Here is a 19237-nt window from a genome sequence, read left to right as displayed (position 1 = left end):
CATAAGCCACATATGTATGAGTATTCATGGGCTTGGTCTATTTCTGCTCCTTTGAAAAAAGATATTGATGGAGAAACCAGGAGCGGAGAGAAAGCCTGAACTGGCTGGGTAAGAGTAAGAGCTTTTAGTGGAGAGCCGAGAATAAGGTGTGGGGAGAGAAGTTTAGAATAGATATGAGATAAAAGACAAGTGAAGGAAGAATATGAGTGGAAGAGGAACTTTTAAGAAGGTGTGGATTACAAATTCATGTTCATTGAGGAACACAAATAACAGTTTTAAGAAATATTTAATTATTCTTGTTGTTGGACCATTTCTTTAAACATAATTCCATACTAACATGAGGCCACATAGAACCAAGAGATTTATTTAGGAAAGAAGAAAAGTGGTTTTTATTGATACTCTCACATAACTATCTCATTTGATCTGCAATGAAATCTCATGAGTAGTTGGGATAAATATTATTATAACCATTTTACACATAAACTGAGACTTTGAGTAGTTAGTTAGAGGCCTAACCAAATTCACAGCTAGTAGGTGAAAAGATGGGATATCAGCCACGTCCTCCAACATTAGGCCCACACAACACATGCTCCCTAAAGTCCTTCCACCCAACCACTGAAAAAAAGACAGAATATTTTATTTATTATTTCATAATTAAGCTTTTAAGAACAAAAAAAATGGATAACACCAAAGATATCATTAAGAAAATAATCTTACAAAGTTTTTACAGAACTATAATAGATAAATAAATCTTGTCTTTATATACTTTCAAATTTATGTGCCTATTTGCCAACAGAGGAACCTGTATTTATTTAAGTATGTTTCCTACAATAGGCTACACCATTAACTGACTGTTTTATTCATTCATTCATTCATTCATTCATTCATTCATTCATTCATTCAACAGACATTTATAGGCACCTATTGATTCTAGCCAGGAGCCCAAAAGGTAAATAAGGCACAGTCCCTGTTCCCAAGGAGTTCACTCATAGTGGGCAAGAAGATGCATTAATAGAAAATGAAAACACAATGAAATTAAATGCACTGATAGAAAATAGACACAGTATTATGGGAACACCAAAGTAATAAATAAAATAATTTAGTCAGGAGGTAGGATTAAGAAAGGCTTTCAGGAACTTGACTTGAACTGAGTGTTATAGTTTGAGGAAGCATTTCAGAGAGTTGAAGCCAAGATAACTATGGACTGTAAATGGAGAGGCAGGACAGTGTGTATGTGTGTGTGTGTGTGTGTGTGTGTGTGTGTGTGTGTGTGTGTTTGGCTGTAATCAAGTACATGTCTTGCTGAAGCATAATTACTTGGTAAGGAGTGGAAACAAATATGACCAAAAATGAAGGGTCAAAGTGTTCAGATTGTGTGGTACAGGTACACAATGAGGAAGTCATTCAAGAGAATGCCAAGATTCTATCTGCACTCCAATAGGTGACCCTGGATAATGGGTGAAAGATAGATTGAACAGCAGAAGACCAGAGGTATTTTATTTCATTATCTTTAGCCCAATTTATCCTAGGAAGCAAAGACCAATCAAATTCATATATTCATGAAAGAAGCAATGGCAGAAAAATGAATAACAATAGCAAACTACAAGAATAGAACATAATTCAATTTTCTTATGTTATAAAACTATTAAGTTTTGTTTACATAAATAGTGTCTGAAAATTTTAAGACTTTAGATTCTTGAGACAATACAGAAAAAGAATTAAAAAAAAAAGATGTTTCTGAAAATAAACAGCAAAGAAGAATTCACCAGAAAGATGCTGAGAGCCTATGGTATGAGGCAGCGAGTGATCTAGGTTGACAGATGGGGCCACTAGATTGACATAGCATCTGCCTAGTTGGACCACATGATCAAAGGCTCTTATTTGACCAGATTTCTGTTCATGAGAGAAAGCCCTGGTATCCCCAAACAATAGAGGATTAAGAATCCTCTCAATGCTTTAAAACCAGAGGAATGAAGCAGTTAATATTATGGGCAAAGATCTATTTTTCTTACATTTGTCATACATAAAATGATGAATATAGATATACCTTGGATTTAAAATCATACAAGGAAATCGTAATACTGTATTTGGATGGCAAATTGTTTTCTATTGATCAGTGTTTCCAGGACTCAGAGAAGTAAGGGAGAGTTTCCAGGACTCAGAGAAGTAAGGGAGAGGAATCAATCTCAAGCTTTAAGACTAAATTTCTGCAGATGGTTTTAAGCATCTTTCTGAATAACAGTTACTCTATTATAAAAAGTGATATTCTTGGGGCGCCTGGGTGGCGCAGTCGTTAAGCGTCTGCCTTCGGCTCAGGGAGTGATCCCGGCGTTCTGGGATCGAGTCCCACATCGGGCTCCTCCGCTGGGAGCCTGCTTCTTCCTCTCCCACTCCCCTGCTGTGTTCCCTCTCTCGCTGGCTGTCTCTCATAAATAAATAAAATCTTAAAAAAAAAGTGATATTCTTAAAAATTGTCCAAAAGAAGAAAAATTGGTGAACTATTTCTCCAACTTGCTCCCCAAGGATAATTTTAGCTCTGCATTGCCCGTCAAGCTCCCATAAATGCTAGAATCTTAGGATATAGCAGTTTCCAGGGAGTTCTTCCTTGGCTTGTTCTATGGATAGAGTCAGAGGCTTCCTACAATACTTTTCTTTCAAGATGCTGCTGAAAGGAAAAAGCAGATAAAAGACTTTTAAGGAGAAAGACATAGTCATTCAAAATTGATGCTTTAAAAATTCTGCTATATCCAGCCATTCTGACTTTTAACTGTTCTTAAACTTTGTAGGAATCCAAATCATTTGAAGAGCTTTATGAATAAATATCCCTGGGCTCCACCCCAAAACCAAAGAGTCAGATATTAAGGGTGTTTCTGCTTTGTGAAGTGTACAGTGAGCAAACTTCTTTTCTATGGGTGAATTACGGTACGGTGCAATAAAGTGAGTTTTTATTTTTTATTTATTTATTTATTTTTTAATGATTTTTTATTATGTTAGTCACCATACAGTACATCCCCGGTTTCCGATGTAAGGCTCGATGATTCATTAGTTGCGTATAACACCCAGTGCACCATGCAATACGTGCCCTCCTTACTACCCATCACCGGTCTATCCCATTCCCCCACCCCCCTCCCCTCTGAAGTCCTCAGTTTGTTTCTCATAGTCCATAGTCTCTCATGTTTCATTCCCCCTTCTGATTACCCCCCCTTTCTTTATCCCTTTCTTCCCCTACCGATCATCCTAGTTCTTATGTTCCATAGATGAGAGAAATCATATGATAGTTGTCTTTCTCTGCTAAAAGTGAGTTTTTAAAACTGGTGACTGCTTTCTCCTGCTTTCTCCCCACTAACACACACCTACTTCTTCAAGAAGTTTTGTCGATGTGATCCAGGGAAAGGAGAGATCAGTATGAGTTGGTATAATCAAAGGTTTTATTAATTATGGCAGTTCTAGTTAGTTTAATTCAAGAATTGAGTTTTCCAAAGAGAAAAAAATAGTCATGGTAATATTTGGATCTTTGCAGTGATTATTATCAGAGACCTGCTCTTTGTAGAAATCTAGATCTGAAGTGGGAGGAGTGGTCTTAAATCTGTAGCTCTGGATTGGAACTACAACAAAGCCAAAGAAAAACTTAAGAGATTTTTGTAGTAAATACAATTTGAAATTATTGGCACAGACATTTGGGAGTTAGGAGAGAGAAATGCCCAAGATTATTAAGGTGTTTTGTTCTGTTTTTTGTTTGTTTGTTTGTTTGTTTGTTTGTTTGTTTTTTAAGGTTACCACTGCCCTCTGTGGTGGAGAGATCCTTCAGGAGCTCCTGAATACAGCTAACTTTTGGGACCCCAGGAATTAACCCAGTTTTTCTAATGAGAGTTAAGTTTCCCTATTTAGAAACGCTCAAGAATTGTCTTACAGTTTCTTTATTCTTTTGGATTTCTGATTCCACATTACGTGAAAATTGATTCATATATTAGTTTCTTTCAAAATTTTTTCTTTATTTCTACTTAGCACAGAAAATGAGATGAGTTGAAGATTGTTATTGATTACATAGTTTTTCTTTGTTAGGATTGATGTCTTTGGTATTTTAGAGCTCCTCCCCCAAATAACGAGTAAATACAAGTCAAAAGTAAAACTTTCAAGAATTCACAGAATTGATAATTCTGGACTGCCTTTACTTACTTTTAAGAGATGTATATATTTGAGCACAAAAATGAATTTTATATGAAATTTTGTTCTTCTCAGTGTATGTTCTTTAACCAACATTATATTTGCATGATATTGGTAAGATAGAGGAAATTGATTAACTGCTTAAAAAAAGGGAAATGATATACTTTCTAGAACACTCTGTCATGGCCTTTGGGTTGTAGAACATCAAGCTTGCTTTTACAATGGAAACTTCATTTCCTGTATCAAAAAAAAAAAAAAATAGACCACAGTACAATGACTCCAGGGAAAGGCTTATAAAACACAGAAGTGTCTTCCTAAGTGACTTCTAGTGATCTTATAAGAAAATATAAAGTAAGAAATAAAAACTTTTATAATCACAAATGCATTTTTTAAATTTTCATATGTTTTACTAATAATTTATTCCAGTTGTATGCAGGAGGTCAATAATGATGTATTTGTACTTCTTCATATACTTACACAGAGGGTAAATAAGGAAATGGGTTGGATGAACAAATAGATAGCATCCATCTAAATTAAATATGTGGTACCTCTCATAATCTCATTGAATGATTTCCACTTTCCTCATTCCTTAAATAAAGAATGAGATCATTTTACCTTATTATATTTTGGAGTACTTTGGTTCACCCAGTTGCCTTCCCTGGTATCCATTTGTCTCTCATTTGACTCACCTAATCATATAATCAGTGAGTGTCATGCACATATCTCCTTGGGGATTAAAATTTGCAGTAGTTCAAGCCTCCTGATAATTCAGACACCAGGACAACAGCATTAACAGCATGGAGGCAAGATATTATGGAAAAATGTGGAGAGCCAGAGACAGAGAGTAAATATCTATGTTGAAAGAATAGATGAGTTTATGGGACTTAGTCAAAGAGACAACAAGTGAAGGAGTAAGAAGATGCATGGGATGACCAGTGCTAAAGAAGGTGAAAGCTTGGAGTCTTTATCCTCAAGAAGTCCATAACCATATTTGATAAAACAATATCAACCTGTCCCCAGCAACACCCTCACCTTTGGCACTTGGTATTCTTTATTGACCCAGGAATTGCCTGCAGGCACATCCCTTTTCTGGAACAAGTAGTTATGTAAAGGGCTCCTCAGGTTAAATGGTCATCAGACTTGTCTTACCAAATTCCATCCTCCTTTGGCTTTCACATTTTCCAACCAGCTTTCAAAATGAGAGTACTGTCAGGCTAGGCTCTATGAAGTGAGGTACACATTCCTCCTCAGTTTTCAAGGTTTCAGGGGAAAATTTAGCACAGCATCAATTTTACTTTAGGAGAAGGAAGTTAAGCATTAATTAAATTACAGATTTATTAATTTATAGAATAAATGTTATTACATAATACTGTATAATAAAAATACATATGGGATATGTGATAAAATGCATAAATTTTAAGACAAAGCAGAAAACTTTAAAACATTTTAGAAAAAATTTAAATTGAGAATTTAAAAGACTAAAACTAAGTAAAGAAAGAGTTGGAAGAAGAATAACACACTATAAAATAAAATGCACTATAAAGTAAAACTTAAATAAGAAGACAGTAGAAGCAAAAATAATATTTAAAAATATATAAAAGGCAAGAAAATGGTGTTCGTCCTTATCAGAACCTAACTGTTTTGCTATTATTTAACTTTTCCTTTTTCACTGATAATATATCTATTTTGTTAAAGGCAATTTTATATCTTCATTTTCTCTGTGTATGATACGTTTGTTTTCAGATTACATTTTACCCATTTTTCTCGATATCTAATTAAAGAATTGTACTTTCATCTCTTCCTTCTTTTTGTCACTTAATTTTGTATTTTCACATTATCTTGTTATTTTCATTTTTGAAATGTTGCTGCTGTATACAGGAACAAATGGCTTTGTTTCTAGCTGTGTTGCTAAATTCACTTAGTGATTATAATAGATTATAATATAATAATTATAATAGTCAAAATTCTTTTGAATTTTCTGTGTCTGTAAAATTGTCCCTTAAATAATAAAGGGTTTTTCTTGGGGTTTACATTTTTTTCCAAACCTTAGTGGACTGACCAGGACCTCAGATATAATTTTGGAAAAAATGGCAAGCACAAGCATACTCTTCATGATGGCAATTCTTTGACATTGTCTTTGAAATTTGTTCTGTGGATCAAATGTACAGTCAGGTTGGGAGTCAATATACTATGCATGTTAGAGAAAAGTGCAAATATTGAGAGCAGCGTTCTGATTATCTGAAGACAAATTTCCTAATTTTCTAGTTCAAGTTTTCTGTGGCTTTACATTTTTATATCTGCTCGTTTTATCAGTTACCAAGAGAGACGTATTGAATCTTCCAACTATAATTTTGTCTATTTTTTTCTCTTTTAGAATTCAGTCATTTCTCCACTATTTATATTGAGGCTAGATTATAATATGCATACAAATTTATAATTATCATATCTTCCTTATAGATTGAATATTTTACCACCATGAGATATATTTCTTTATATTTACTAAAGATTCTTGCCTTAAAGCTTACTTTGTCTGAAATTAATATAGATATGCCAGTTTTCTTTTGCTTAGGGTTTGCATTTTTTCCTTCAAAATTTGATTACTATTATGCTCATTAAAAAATTTAGGTTGGCACACTTTGTATTTTATTTAGAATATTTAGCTCCTTAATTTAAATGTAATCACAGTTATATTTGAGTTCATATTTACTATCTTACTATTTGTTTTCCACCACCAGTTCTATTTCTTTTCCTTTCTTTTCCTTCCTGTTCTCATTCTTCTCTTTCTCCTCCATCTTCTTATTCTTCTTTGAGTCAAATATTTTGTATTATTCATTTTTTCTACTTTATTACCTTGTTAGTTATACATTCTTATATTTTCTTTTAATAGTCACTTAGAGACTATGAAATTATCAGAGTATAATGAAAATTGGTATTTTATAGCTTTCTACACAACGCAAAAATCTTAGATCATTTCAACTCTCTTAATTCTCTTAAACCCTTTGGGCTGTTTGTAATGCATTTTCATTGTAAATATAATTTAAATCACACAGATCTTAATAACATTGCTATATAGACAATACATTGATTTAGATTTACTCACATATTTAACATTTCCATTGCTTTTAGCTCCCTTCTACATTGAACCAAGCTTTCATTTGGGTACATTTTTCTTTTGCATAAAGAGCTTGCTTTCATCTTTATTTTAGAGGATTTCTATTGCAGAGAGTTTTCTTAGTTATTTTTCAGTTTTGTTTTTATTTTTTGAGAATTTTTTTTTGCAGCATGTAGAATTTAAAACAATCAGTTATTTTCTTTAATCCCTTTGAAGATATAATTCTATTTTATTCTGGCTGATATCATGTCTGTTGAGAAGTTAGCTTTCAGTATTATTGTTGCTCATTTGAAGATAATATGCCATTTCTCTTTGGCTACTTTAAAGATTTTTTTTTGTCTTTGATTTTCAGAAGTTTAATTATAGTGCACATATTGTGACTGATCTATCTCCCTATCCATCCTATCCATCCATCTATCCATCCATCCATCTTGGAATGTGTAGAGATTCTTGAATCTGCAGTTTGATATGTTTCATCATTTTGATTTTTTTCTCATTTTGAAAATTTTTTGATCACTGTATCTTTATATATTGCTTCCACCACTATTCTCTGTCTACTCTCCTTCTGGGACTTCAGTTGTTCACCCACTAAAACTATGTGTCTCACATGTTTTTCATGCTGTTTTTTATAAGTTCCATATTTTTTACTTTGCTTTAATCTGGAGGCTTTCTATTGACCTATCTAATGATTTGTTATTCCTCTCTTCTGCTGTATGTAATCCATCATTAAATCTATTTGTTTCTAAAAAATCAGCTATTGCATCTGATTAATTTTTAAAATTTTTTTATAGATTTTATTCGATTTTGTAATAGATGCCAATGTTAGGGTAAATTCTCCATCTTTTCATCTATTTTTCTGAGCATTTTAATTACACTTACTTTAAGTCCTTCTCTAATAACTTCAATATCTTGATCACCTGTGCATCTATTATTATTGCCTTTCTTTTATCTTGGCTTTTTTCATTTTGTCTTGTCTCTTGGCATTCCTAAAAGCATTTGATTGAAAGTTGAATAATATGGATGAAAAATATGAGGGCTTTGACTACTATTTAATTCTTCCGGAGAGGATTTACTTTACTATCTCATAGGCAGTTAGAATGCAGGAACCTGAACTGGAGTTGATGCAGTTTTGTGAGATCTACTCGAATTTCTTCTTACTCCTATGATACTTTCCTGAGTCCCACCTGGAAATTTTGGCTGTTTATCAGGAGACTCCCCTCTTCTTTGGTGGGCTCTAAACTCCCAATTTTTGTCTCTCTAGTTTTATGATTTTTGCAAGAGCTCTGCTCATCTTTCCAGACTCCTAGGCACGACTCCCTTCATGTGTTTTGTTTCTCTGTGGAATAATTTCGCCTTCAAGTCCTGCTTGCCTTGATAGCCCTGAACTCCAAGTTTTGCCTCCCCAGCCTGGGAAACTGCCAACAGCTCGCCTTAGGTTCCTATGTTGGAAATCTCTTTCTACTTTCCTGTTTTCAATTTAAAAAAATCAGCAAATGTCTCCAGTGGAAAAGTGCTACAGAACATGTTTACCTCAATATGTTTCTCTCCTCTCTGGAACTCTAGTTTGTCAGGTTCTGTCTTCTTTGGTATCTCACTGATGCCTTCCAATAGATGTTTTTGTGTTTTTGTCTAACTTTTCTAATTGTTCTGGGTGGGATTTTTGGTCATCCCCAGCTATTCTACCAAATTGGAAGTGAAAATCTTTATTATATATTTCTTTTCTTTATATTTTCAGTTTTAAAATTTCCATTTGGTTGTTCTTTTTTTTTTTTAAAGAAATCTTTACTCTCATTTTAATTTATTAGTTTATTTTTTACTTTTTTAAGATTTTATTTATTTGAGAGAGAGAGAGACCACAAACGGGGTGGGGGTGGAGAAAGAGGCAGAGGAAGAAGCAGACTCCCCACTGAGCATGGAGCCCAATGTGGGGCTCAGTCCCAGGACCCTGGGATCATGACCTGAGCCAAAGGCAGACACCTAACTGACTGAGCCACCCTGGCACTCCCATTTGGTTTTTCTTTGTATCTTCTATTTCTTGGCTGAAAGTTTCTATTTCTTTTTCATTTTTTTCCAAGAGTGATCATAATTATTCATTGAAACTTTTTTTTTTTTTTTTTAACGATAACTGCTTTAAAGTTCTGGTCAAATAATTCCAATATCTATGCCATCTTGGCATTGTGTCTGTTGTATGTGTCCTCTCATTCAACTTGAGGTTTTCCTGGTCCTTCTTGTAAGATGTTATCTTTTATTATATTTAGATCATGTTGATCAGTCATACCAGGCTAGACCCTGCATGTGCAAGCACACAGTCTCTGCGGACACCTACCCTCCACGAGGGGGAGCCATGCCATTACTGCTGGGTTATGGTGGTACTCTGATCTCTCCTCACATAGTCCTGATGTCAGCTGCCACAAATGACAGGCTAAGGAAGGCACAATTTTTTCTGGGGTGTGTCTGGTATTGTCCAAAAGGTTATGCCCTACGTGGCCACTCCCTCCCAGGTCCTTTGGCTAAAGAGGCCAGACTTTTTATTTTGTTGTGTTTGTTTGCTCATGGCTTTTGCCTGTACTTGCTGTTCTTTCCAGCCTGTGAAATTCCCCAGTGCCCAGGATGGGATACAGAAGAGGCAGAAAAAAACCCCAAAATTTGCCAGGTCATTCCTTGAATCTCAAGGTCCTTACAAATGCTCCCTTCTTTTTTCACTTTTTAGAATCTTCCGATATTTATTTCATGTATTTCGTCCAGGGTTTTTAGTTGTAAGAGGCAGAGAAGAATAGGGTGGAATGTCTACTCCATCTTATCTAGAACTGAAATCCTCATTATCTTTTAATATTTATCTTCCATTTAAACATTAGTTTGCAGCTTTTTAGTTTTCTTGCTTCATGCAGTATGAAATTCTTACAGCAATCATGCTCCTGAGTAGAAGGAGCAATCAGGACAAGGTGCTGTACAAATGAGTTAGATTCTAGCATCTCCTCTCATGCCCAGAGAATTGCACTCTGGTGACCAGAGTTCTTTTGTTTCTTTTATAAAATGAAGTTCACTGTCCTTATTTTTCTGAATACAGAATAAATCTTTGTTCACTAGAGTAAATTTTTAAAGTTCCTATTGTTTTATTTAAGGTTTTAAAATTGCTCTAGATCCCAACTTGCAGGCATAAAAAATACGTCTTGTTTTGGTATATTTCATTACATTATTTTTTTAATTATTGAATAATTTTCTTTTCATTGTATTATGTAATGTCTCGATAGCTTTCTCATTCAAAATAGACAACCACAGCAAATTTCTAGACTTCACATTATTCTTTAGCTACCACCTATCGCTTACTTTACCTGCCAATTTGTCAAAACGCTTCAAGCTCCCCTTCATCACGTGACACTGGGCAAGCTGTGGCTGCCTGGTGCTCTCCATACAACCCTGACTCTGACCTCCATGAGGTCACTGACGACCTCCATGTTTCTAGAGGCAGCGGGCACTTTCTGGACTTTACCTTGCTTCACCTCTGACCAGCAATTGATTACTGTTTGACATTTCCTCCTCCTCTTCCTTTTATTTGAAACAATAACAACATCTCTATTTTTTCCCAGATGACTTTTTTAATCTTTCTTTTTCTCTTTTTACTATATCAGAAATACAAAATCATAGATAACCTTCAAATCATACTTAAGGAAAACTGAATTTTTTTTTCCTTTCCAGTTGTCAGTGTCCTTCTCCGGAGGAGGGCATGGTTGGATTACTGCTTATAATTTCACCAAATAAAAGCTTTATATTTGACATAATATTTTCATGCACTTTAAAGTGCATTTGTAATTCATAGTAATTCTTTTATTGTCCTTTAACAATCCCCCTTCAGACAATGCTAGCCCATGTCTTAAGAGAGTAATGGGAAAAAGAGAATTAAAAAATCATTCCCCAGTTTTCTGAGTTTCAAATAGACAATTAAAACTTATGTTACATAGGGCTTCTGGGTGACTCAGTCAGTTAAGCATCTGCCTTTGGCTCAGGTCATGATCCCAGGGTGCTGGGATCAAGCTCCGCATTGCATCGGGCTCCTTACTCAACAGGGAGCCTGCTTCTCCCTCTCCCTCTGCCCCTTCCCCCTGCTCATGCTCTCTCTGGAGCATGCTCTCTCTCTCTCTCTCTCTCAAATGGATAAATAAAAAGTCTTAAAAAAAAAAACTCACGTTAGAGAAATAGTTTCGAGAAGAAAAGATGAGTTTTGAATTCATGCTCTTTGAGTTACTTACTTTTTCAGTGTTTTTTGTTTCACCCAAATGATGTCCCATCTATGCAATTGTGCAGTTCAGAAACCCAGAAGTCACCTGAGTACCTCATCGCCACATTCCACTCACTAGTCACCTGAGTACCTCATTGCCACATTCCACTCACTAGTCACCTGAGTACCTCATCGCCACATTCCACTCACTAGTGTCCTATCAATCATATTTCCTAAACATTGCTAGGTTATTCTAATTTTTTTGTCCTCACTCTCAGTTTAGGTCTGACTGGCTTCTCGGTTCATGCCCTTCTGGTATGGTCAGGACCCATTCACACTCACAGAATCCACTTTCTGTGCTTTCTTCAAAAGTTTATTCTTACATAATTTATCTTTTCTAATTTTTTAATTATATATTCTGATGATTTTTTTTATTTTTCAATTTCCCAAATTCTTATTACTTCATTACTTTCTAGAATGATTTCCTGTAATTTGCAAATGTAAAATCATATCGTTCTTAAATAATAATAATTGTGTTTCCTACTTTACAATATTGATTCTGCTTGCTTTCCCCCCTCTTGGTAAATTGCATTGGTTAATACTCCTCACAGTACTCTGTCATAGTGGAGGGAGCAAGCATTTATTCTGATTTTCTAGTGTTGTGTGTCATCAGTCATCATTCTGACTTTTGATTTTATCTCTCTTCCAAAAGTCACCCCAATTCCTAATAGCTTTTTTATTCCATGCTAGTTTCACTTCATATGTATGACAAGTAAGGGGGAAAATTTCACCTTAATTGAGTGGATCTCTTTAGTTCACGTAAGAAAAGGATAAAATTTAAATATTAAGTACTTTTACTTAAAGTTCTATAAAACTCCTTTAATAGTTGAATATATTCAATATGGATAATGACAATAATCAACAGTTGATTGCTGTTTATTCAAAATACTTTCTTTATATTAAAATCTCTCTATAATAAGCACTTTCATACTTCAAAGCCTTTGTGTGCATTTTAAATGATTTCTTCTTAGGGTATATTCTTAGAAATTATGTTCTGTATCAAATATATGACATTTTCAAAAAAGCTATTGGTAAATATGGCTAAATTGATAAATATGGCCAATTGCTTCCTGGAAATTTTCTCCTAACTAATAATCCCATTAAAAGGGGCTCAATTTTCAAGCTTTTCCTGCAATATAAGACGTAAACAGTCATAGGCTGCTAAGTCAAGCTGGCTGCCCATACTCAGTGACAGTTTTGCATCTCCTCGCCTACCCCCCTTCACCATTCATAATGGTGCGGACAGGTCAGGCATGATGGGGATACCGGGCTTGACTTAGAAAAGCTATAGATACAGAAGAGCTAGCTGACTCCCGATACAGTAATAACAATATCGGTGTTACTATTTCTGTTCCTATTTGCTTTTGGCACAAATGACAGCCAGTGCTGGAAAAGCTGAACCTGTTTTCCTAATGATCCCTGCGAAAATGCCAGCTGTAGCTACAGAGGGGAAGATTTTTCCGATTTTCTTGCCTTTAGGGACAGAAAGGAAAAAAAAAAAGTACTAAATGAATGTGAATGGGAAGCCAGTTACTTAGACATTCTTCCTTCTCTGGTTTTATACCTTCACCCAGATCTCCTGTGCTGTACTGCTCAAGATAAAATTTCCCTATTTGCTCTCTAACCAGGTTTTTCTGCTCAAACTGTGGATTACATCCTCATTACATTCAGAAATGGCGTGGGCTGTATCATTATATTCATATGAAAATAGGAGAGAAATGCCAGCTTCCCTTCTCCTAACCACTCTGCTTGGTTGCATTCGTTGATATTTCTGAAAGGTTTGCTGGGAGAATCACTGCTTCAGACAGTCTCCATTTCGTGTTCTCTGTTCTCTGGAAGTGGCTCTGATCGGGACCACACTTAGGGAGCACAAATGCTGTTTGGAATTAGTATCCAGACCCAAGCTCAGCCAGTGACAAGGCAACTACCTTTCTCTTGGAGCATTCTGTGAATGGAAGTGAGGAGGTTAATTGCACTCCACAATCCCCAAGGCCACCTGGCCATGGTGTTCACATTTATTTCCGCCGTGGCCCTGTCACGTTGATTACATAGTTAAGAACAAGACTCTTTTGCATAGGTTTCTAGAGCAGTTCAGCTGCTGAGCTGCCTGGAAGCTTTAATAACCTGGAATCAGAGTGACAGGAGAGTTCCAGGCCCCAGTCCTCTACTGGGAGCTCCCGCCAATGTCTGTTTGTCTTTGAAAGAGCAACTAGAAAATGTGAAATTTGCTCATGCCATTTCTTCTTTAATAATAAATACGTGTAGTGCTTAGTGAGGGCTTACTCTTTTCTAGAGGCCATGCATAAATGATCTTCAATTCTAACAGCCTTGCTAGAGAGTTATTTTGGTTTTTATTTTTGAGGTGAGGAAAGTGCGGCTCAGAGACTTTAGGAGTTCCACAAGGCCACCGCATGAAAACTGACAGAACCAAGATCTGCTTCAGGGCTGCCTCACACCATAAGGTGGGTTCTTCCTCCCAGGAAACACTTTCTCACAATCTTCATCAGCAGCTTCGTGAGAGCAGCCAGTGCATCCTGCCCAGTATGAGTAAACAAGATAGAGAGGGAAGCACAGCGAGCCAGGGTTTGGGCCATGGAGAAAGGCAGCTGAATGTTAGCCCTGGGAAAGAGACGTGGTATTTAAATGTTACTAGAGATTTTAACATGAGAGGAGTTCATTATACTTAAAGCCTATTATTAGTACTTCACAGCAAAGATCGAAACTGCTCCGCTTCCTCGTTGGCTCAGCAGCTTTAACACCTCTCTCATTCTGTTCCACACTGGGCACGATTTAGGGCCCTCCTCAGATTGTGCCAATCAGATCATGTCATCCCTCCACTTACAAACCTTTAACAATTTTTATCAATCAAGCATCAATTCCAAATTCCTTAAAGTGGCAAATTGAATTCTTACCTTTCACTGCTCCCCTCTATTTCGCCATCCCATCTTTTCCTCTCTGTATGAATTATTTGGAGTTCCTTGAGCAAACCTTCCTTGCCTGTGTCTCTAAGACACTGTATAAGCTGTTGCTCCTGATAGGAACCTCCCCCCTCCCTCACTGAATTCATCCTGCACTTCCACTTCTGTTTTCCATAATACAGTAACTTAAGAGTCACCTACTCACAGAAGCCCTCCCTGACTGATCATCCTGACTGAGCAGCACACAACATGCTGAGCTGTGATTTGGTTTACTTGAATTCTCTTGGTCTAGACTATGGAGTCCTTGGGAATGTGTACTGCCCAGGAGCACATATTAGGCTGTTAATAAACACCGAAGAATCAGGCAAGGGTTGAGTAATCTAATACTTAGATTCTTATTTTCCTTGGTTCAGAGAGGTAAAAATCTTCTGGATTACCACTTTTCCTAAAACGAATAATTAATTTTGAATCAGTTCATATTTTTGAATCAGTTCGACTTCAAGTATTTACTGAGCTTTTACTGCAAGGTCTTCTTAGCGTCCTATTTCTCCAGGGTAAATAAAAATTGTGTTGGTTATCTAAAAAATGGGGCTTCAATAGACAAGGTTACAAGCTAAAGTTTTTGAAACAAGAATTTGCTTCAAATAATGTGAAACATGTACTCTATGCCAAATTGATCATATTCAGCAGTTTATAACATAAACTAAAGCCCTGATTCAGTTTGTAAACTGATATTTGCTGTGATACCAGGTGCAGGGAGTGAATGCTAATGTCCTCCGGAGGAGTTAAACAATGAAAGTCAAATATCTGCTTAAAATATATCTTCATATGAAACAAACCTTTGAAAACAATATGGTTTAGTTGGCTTCAGATATGTTCTTTAAAAAAATTTTTTCTCCTATATGAAATTAGAGAAAATAGGGTTCGTTTAATGAAAAAAATCAATTGAGCCTGAAATTAACATATATATATAATTCAAAATGCTTTATCATGGGCAATACTCTTATGTCCTGTCATAGATTTAGCTTAAGTGATTTAAAAACATCGGTGCCACTATTGGGGCACATGGGTGGCTCAGTCAGTTAAGCCTCTGCCTATGGCTCAGGTCATGATACCAGGGTCCTGGGATTGAATCCTGTGTCAGGCTCCCTGATCAGTGGGGAGCCTTTTTCTCCTTCTCCGTCTCCCCCTCCTCCCTGCTCGTGCTCTGTCTGTCTCTCTCTCAAATAAATGAAGTCTTTAAATAAAATAAAAAATAAATAAAAACATAGGTGCCACTGTATTATTTTATACATAAATGTCAAATAGAAGTGGTTGAACCACAGGACTGGACTCCAAGGAGCAAGTCTGGATTTTCAGTGCATAGTCTACCACAGACTTAGTGGTACACAAATGAGATGTGGTATATACTCCACAAGTAAGATAATGGCTAGAATAGGGTGTTTCTTACACATTCATGGAGAGTCTACTTACTTTTCTAATTCACAATGTCCTTTTCTTTAGGAGAGTACTTTAACTTCTTAACGCAGGAAGGAATGAAGAGTTTTATACATACATTTTTCATTTTCAGAATAAATTTTCAAATGTTAACAAACTAAAATAAATATATACGGGTTGTTTGTACTAGTATTCCACATTTATGAGTTAAAAAAAACAAACAAACAAATCTTGAGAAAGAACAAAGCTGGAAGTAACACAATTCCAGATTTCAAGCTATACTACAAAGCTGTTATAATCAAAACAGTATGGTACTGGCACAAAAATAGACACATAGATCAATGGAAAAGAATAGAGAGTCCAGAAATAAACCCATGCTTGTTTGGTCAATTAATCTTCGACAGAGACAAGAATATCAATGGGGAAAAGACAGTCTCTGCAACAAATGGTGGTGAAAAAGGGGGAGATCTGCATGCAAAAGAATGAGACTGGACAACTTTCTTTCACCATACACAAAAACAAATTCAAAATAGATTAAGAACCTAAATGTGAGACCTGAAACCACGAAACTCCTAGAAGAAGACAAGCAGTAATCTCTTCAACATTGGCTTAGAGATATTTTTCTAGATATATCTCCTCAGGCAATGGAAACAAAAGTAAAAATAAACTATTAGGACTGTATCAGAATGAAAAGCTTTTGCACAGTAAAGGAAACCATCAACAAAACAATAAGGCAACCTACAGAATGGGAGAAGATATTTGCAAATGATATATGTGATTACGGGTTCGTATCCAAAATATATAAAGAACTTATACCAAAAAAACCTACAAATAATCTGATTAAAAAATGGGCAGAGGATCCAAATAGACATTTTCCCAAAGAAGACAGGCAGATGGCCAACAGACACATGAAAAGATGTTCCACATCACTAATCATCAGGGAAATGTGAATCAAAACCACAATGAGATATCACCTCACACTTGTCAGAATGGCTAGAATCAAAAAGACAAAAAATAACAAGTGTTGGTGAGGACGTGGAGAAAAAGGAACCCTTGTACATTGTTGGTGGGAATGCCAACTTGTACAGCCACTATGGAAAACAGTTTGGAGGTTCCTTGAAAAATTAAAAATAGAATTGCCATAAGATCTAGTAATTCCACTACTGGGTATTTACCTAAAGAAAATGAAAACACAAATTCAAAAAGATATATGAACCCCTATGTTTATTGCAGCATTATTTACAATAGCCAAGATGTGAAAGCAACCCAAGTGTCCATCAATAGATGAATGGGTAATGAAGATGAAGATGGGGTACTTATACACACACACACACACACACACACACACACACACAGTGCAATATTTCTCAGCCATAAAAAAGAATGAGATCTTGCCATCTGCAATGACATGGATGGACCTAGAAGATATAATGCTAAGTAAAATAAGACAGAGAAAGACAAATTCCATATGATTTCATTCGTATGTGAATTTAAGAAACAAAACAGATGAACAAACAGAAAAATGAGACAAAAAACAGACTCTTAAATACAGAGGACAAGCTGGTGGTTGCTGGAGGGTAGTTGGGTGGGGGGATGGGTGAAATAGGTGACGGGGATTAAGAGTACACTTACTGTGCTGAGCACTGAGTAATATATAGAATTGTTGAATCATTATATTGTATACCTGAAACTAATATAACACTATGTTAATTATACTTAAATCTTAAAAAATAGGGAAGAGTAAACTATAAAAAAATAAAAAGGCAAACAACAATAGCAACAAAATAAGCAGAGTTGATCAATGTGATCAAAGAATAAGCAAACTTTACTATAGCTAAAGAGTTTCTTTCTAAATGGTTTAACCCATGTTTCTCAGCCTCTTTAAAACCATCGGCCCACTCAACTAGGAAGATTTTATAGAGCTTAATTTTTTGCAGTTTGCACTGAGTTCAAGCTCACATTATTTGTTTCCCAATTATAATATTATATTATTAGATATGCCTTTGCAAATTGCATAGTACTCTCCCGCTACCTACCTTGAAAATCACGTGTCAGCTTTTGTAAACAAAGAAATTTACCACCACTAAGCCAATCACGGGACTTCAAAAGATATGCTTTAGATGAGAAATACTTTGGTAAGGTCAGCTTCTACCCAGAGTCATGATGCAGTCCTTGTCAAACGGTTTATTAAGGGAGGGAAACCCCATCCTGAAGGACGGGTTGCATGGACTGATTGACAGTTGGGAAAGAACTAATGATATGTAAGTCCACTTACTCAAAGGGAACAGAATATAAATAGAAATTGGAAAAGCAATCATTTTACGATTGTAGTTTCAGCTTTTTCCTTGAACTTCAAGAATTTTGCTTTGTCTCTATACATGCTTGTATAAAAATCTTGTGTCCATATAAACCTTCACTTCTAAATATCATAAAACTATTGCTGCATTTTTAAAAATAAAATATTAAAAAAAACCTTCATTCTCTGCACTTAGTTACATGGTAAAACTTCATTAAGGCTTAGATAGCTAACAATCCTGATTAAAGATTTGAAATTTGAGGAGCACCTAGGTGGCTCAGTTGGTAAAGTGTCTGTCTTTGGCTCAGATCATGACCTCAGTCATGATCTCAGAGTCCTGGGATAGAGCCCCGCGAGCCCTGCATGGAGCCCTGCATCCGAGCTCTGCATCTGGCTCCCTGCTCAGGGGGGTGTTTGCTTTTTCCTCTCCCTCTGCCCACCCCCAACTCGTGCTCGCATGCACTCTCTCTCAAATAAATAAAATCTTTTTAAAAAATTTTTTGAAATTTGTTAAGATGAATATTTTAGCCTTTTTTCCCCTTGGGGTCTTTTAATTTGGTAATCTGCTTACTGTTTCATTAGGTGAGCGATGTAATCAGAGACCCATAGTAGCTATAGATATTACTAAGTTTAATGATTCAGGAATTCCCCTGAAGTGAAAATAATAACTAAACTGAATAATCTAAATTGATTAGTTTTACTTGTATCATAACAGCTCTTGGGACTATAATATTAAACCTATCACTTCAGTATTTTCCGTTAATTCATTTCATGTATATCCCAGTATCCAAAAGCAATTCTGCAAATGCAGTTTACCATTTCACTTTTTTTTTTAATTGCTTTTGGCTTTGTCCTTTAGAGAGCTTTATCTTTTATAATGCAAAATCATTATGTAAACATCGTAACAAAATCAAGAGTTATTTCCTTTATGAGGGCCATCTCTCTGATTCCTGAATTATACACTGAAGCACTGTACAAATTGTACTGACGTCTGTCAGTGAGTCCACTCTGGCCATCTTATCAAGAATACAGTT

At 35.7% G+C, this 19237-nt stretch overlaps 1 protein-coding gene across 4 annotated transcripts in view; it reads left to right on the top strand.

Annotated features, from left to right (window-relative positions):
* The window catches only part of LOC123796136 (uncharacterized), a 244053-nt gene that overhangs the window by 202033 nt on the left and 22783 nt on the right, over nucleotides 1-19237 (top strand). The window contains exon 5 of one of the 4 annotated variants that reach the window (XR_015722250.1): nucleotides 13915-14014. The exons of 2 other annotated variants lie outside the window; for them this stretch is intronic. Coding sequence is in view for 1 of the 2 variants with exons in the window: in XM_087856965.1 (XP_087713091.1) it covers nucleotides 3773-3818 (46 nt within the window). In the remaining variant the exon portion in view is untranslated. Of the gene's footprint in view, nucleotides 1-3772; nucleotides 4429-13914; nucleotides 14015-19237 lie in introns of those variants that run through there. One more of the 4 variants, XM_087856965.1, reaches the window with a different exon arrangement.

The sequence above is a fragment of the Ursus americanus genome, chromosome 29 (assembly GCF_024610735.1).
Source record: "Ursus americanus isolate L20-20 chromosome 29, mUrsAme1.1.p, whole genome shotgun sequence".
NCBI classification, from domain to species: Eukaryota; Metazoa; Chordata; class Mammalia; order Carnivora; family Ursidae; genus Ursus; species Ursus americanus.
The sequence above is the reverse complement of the archived record's forward strand: the minus strand, read 5'-3'. Positions and strand labels throughout refer to the sequence as shown.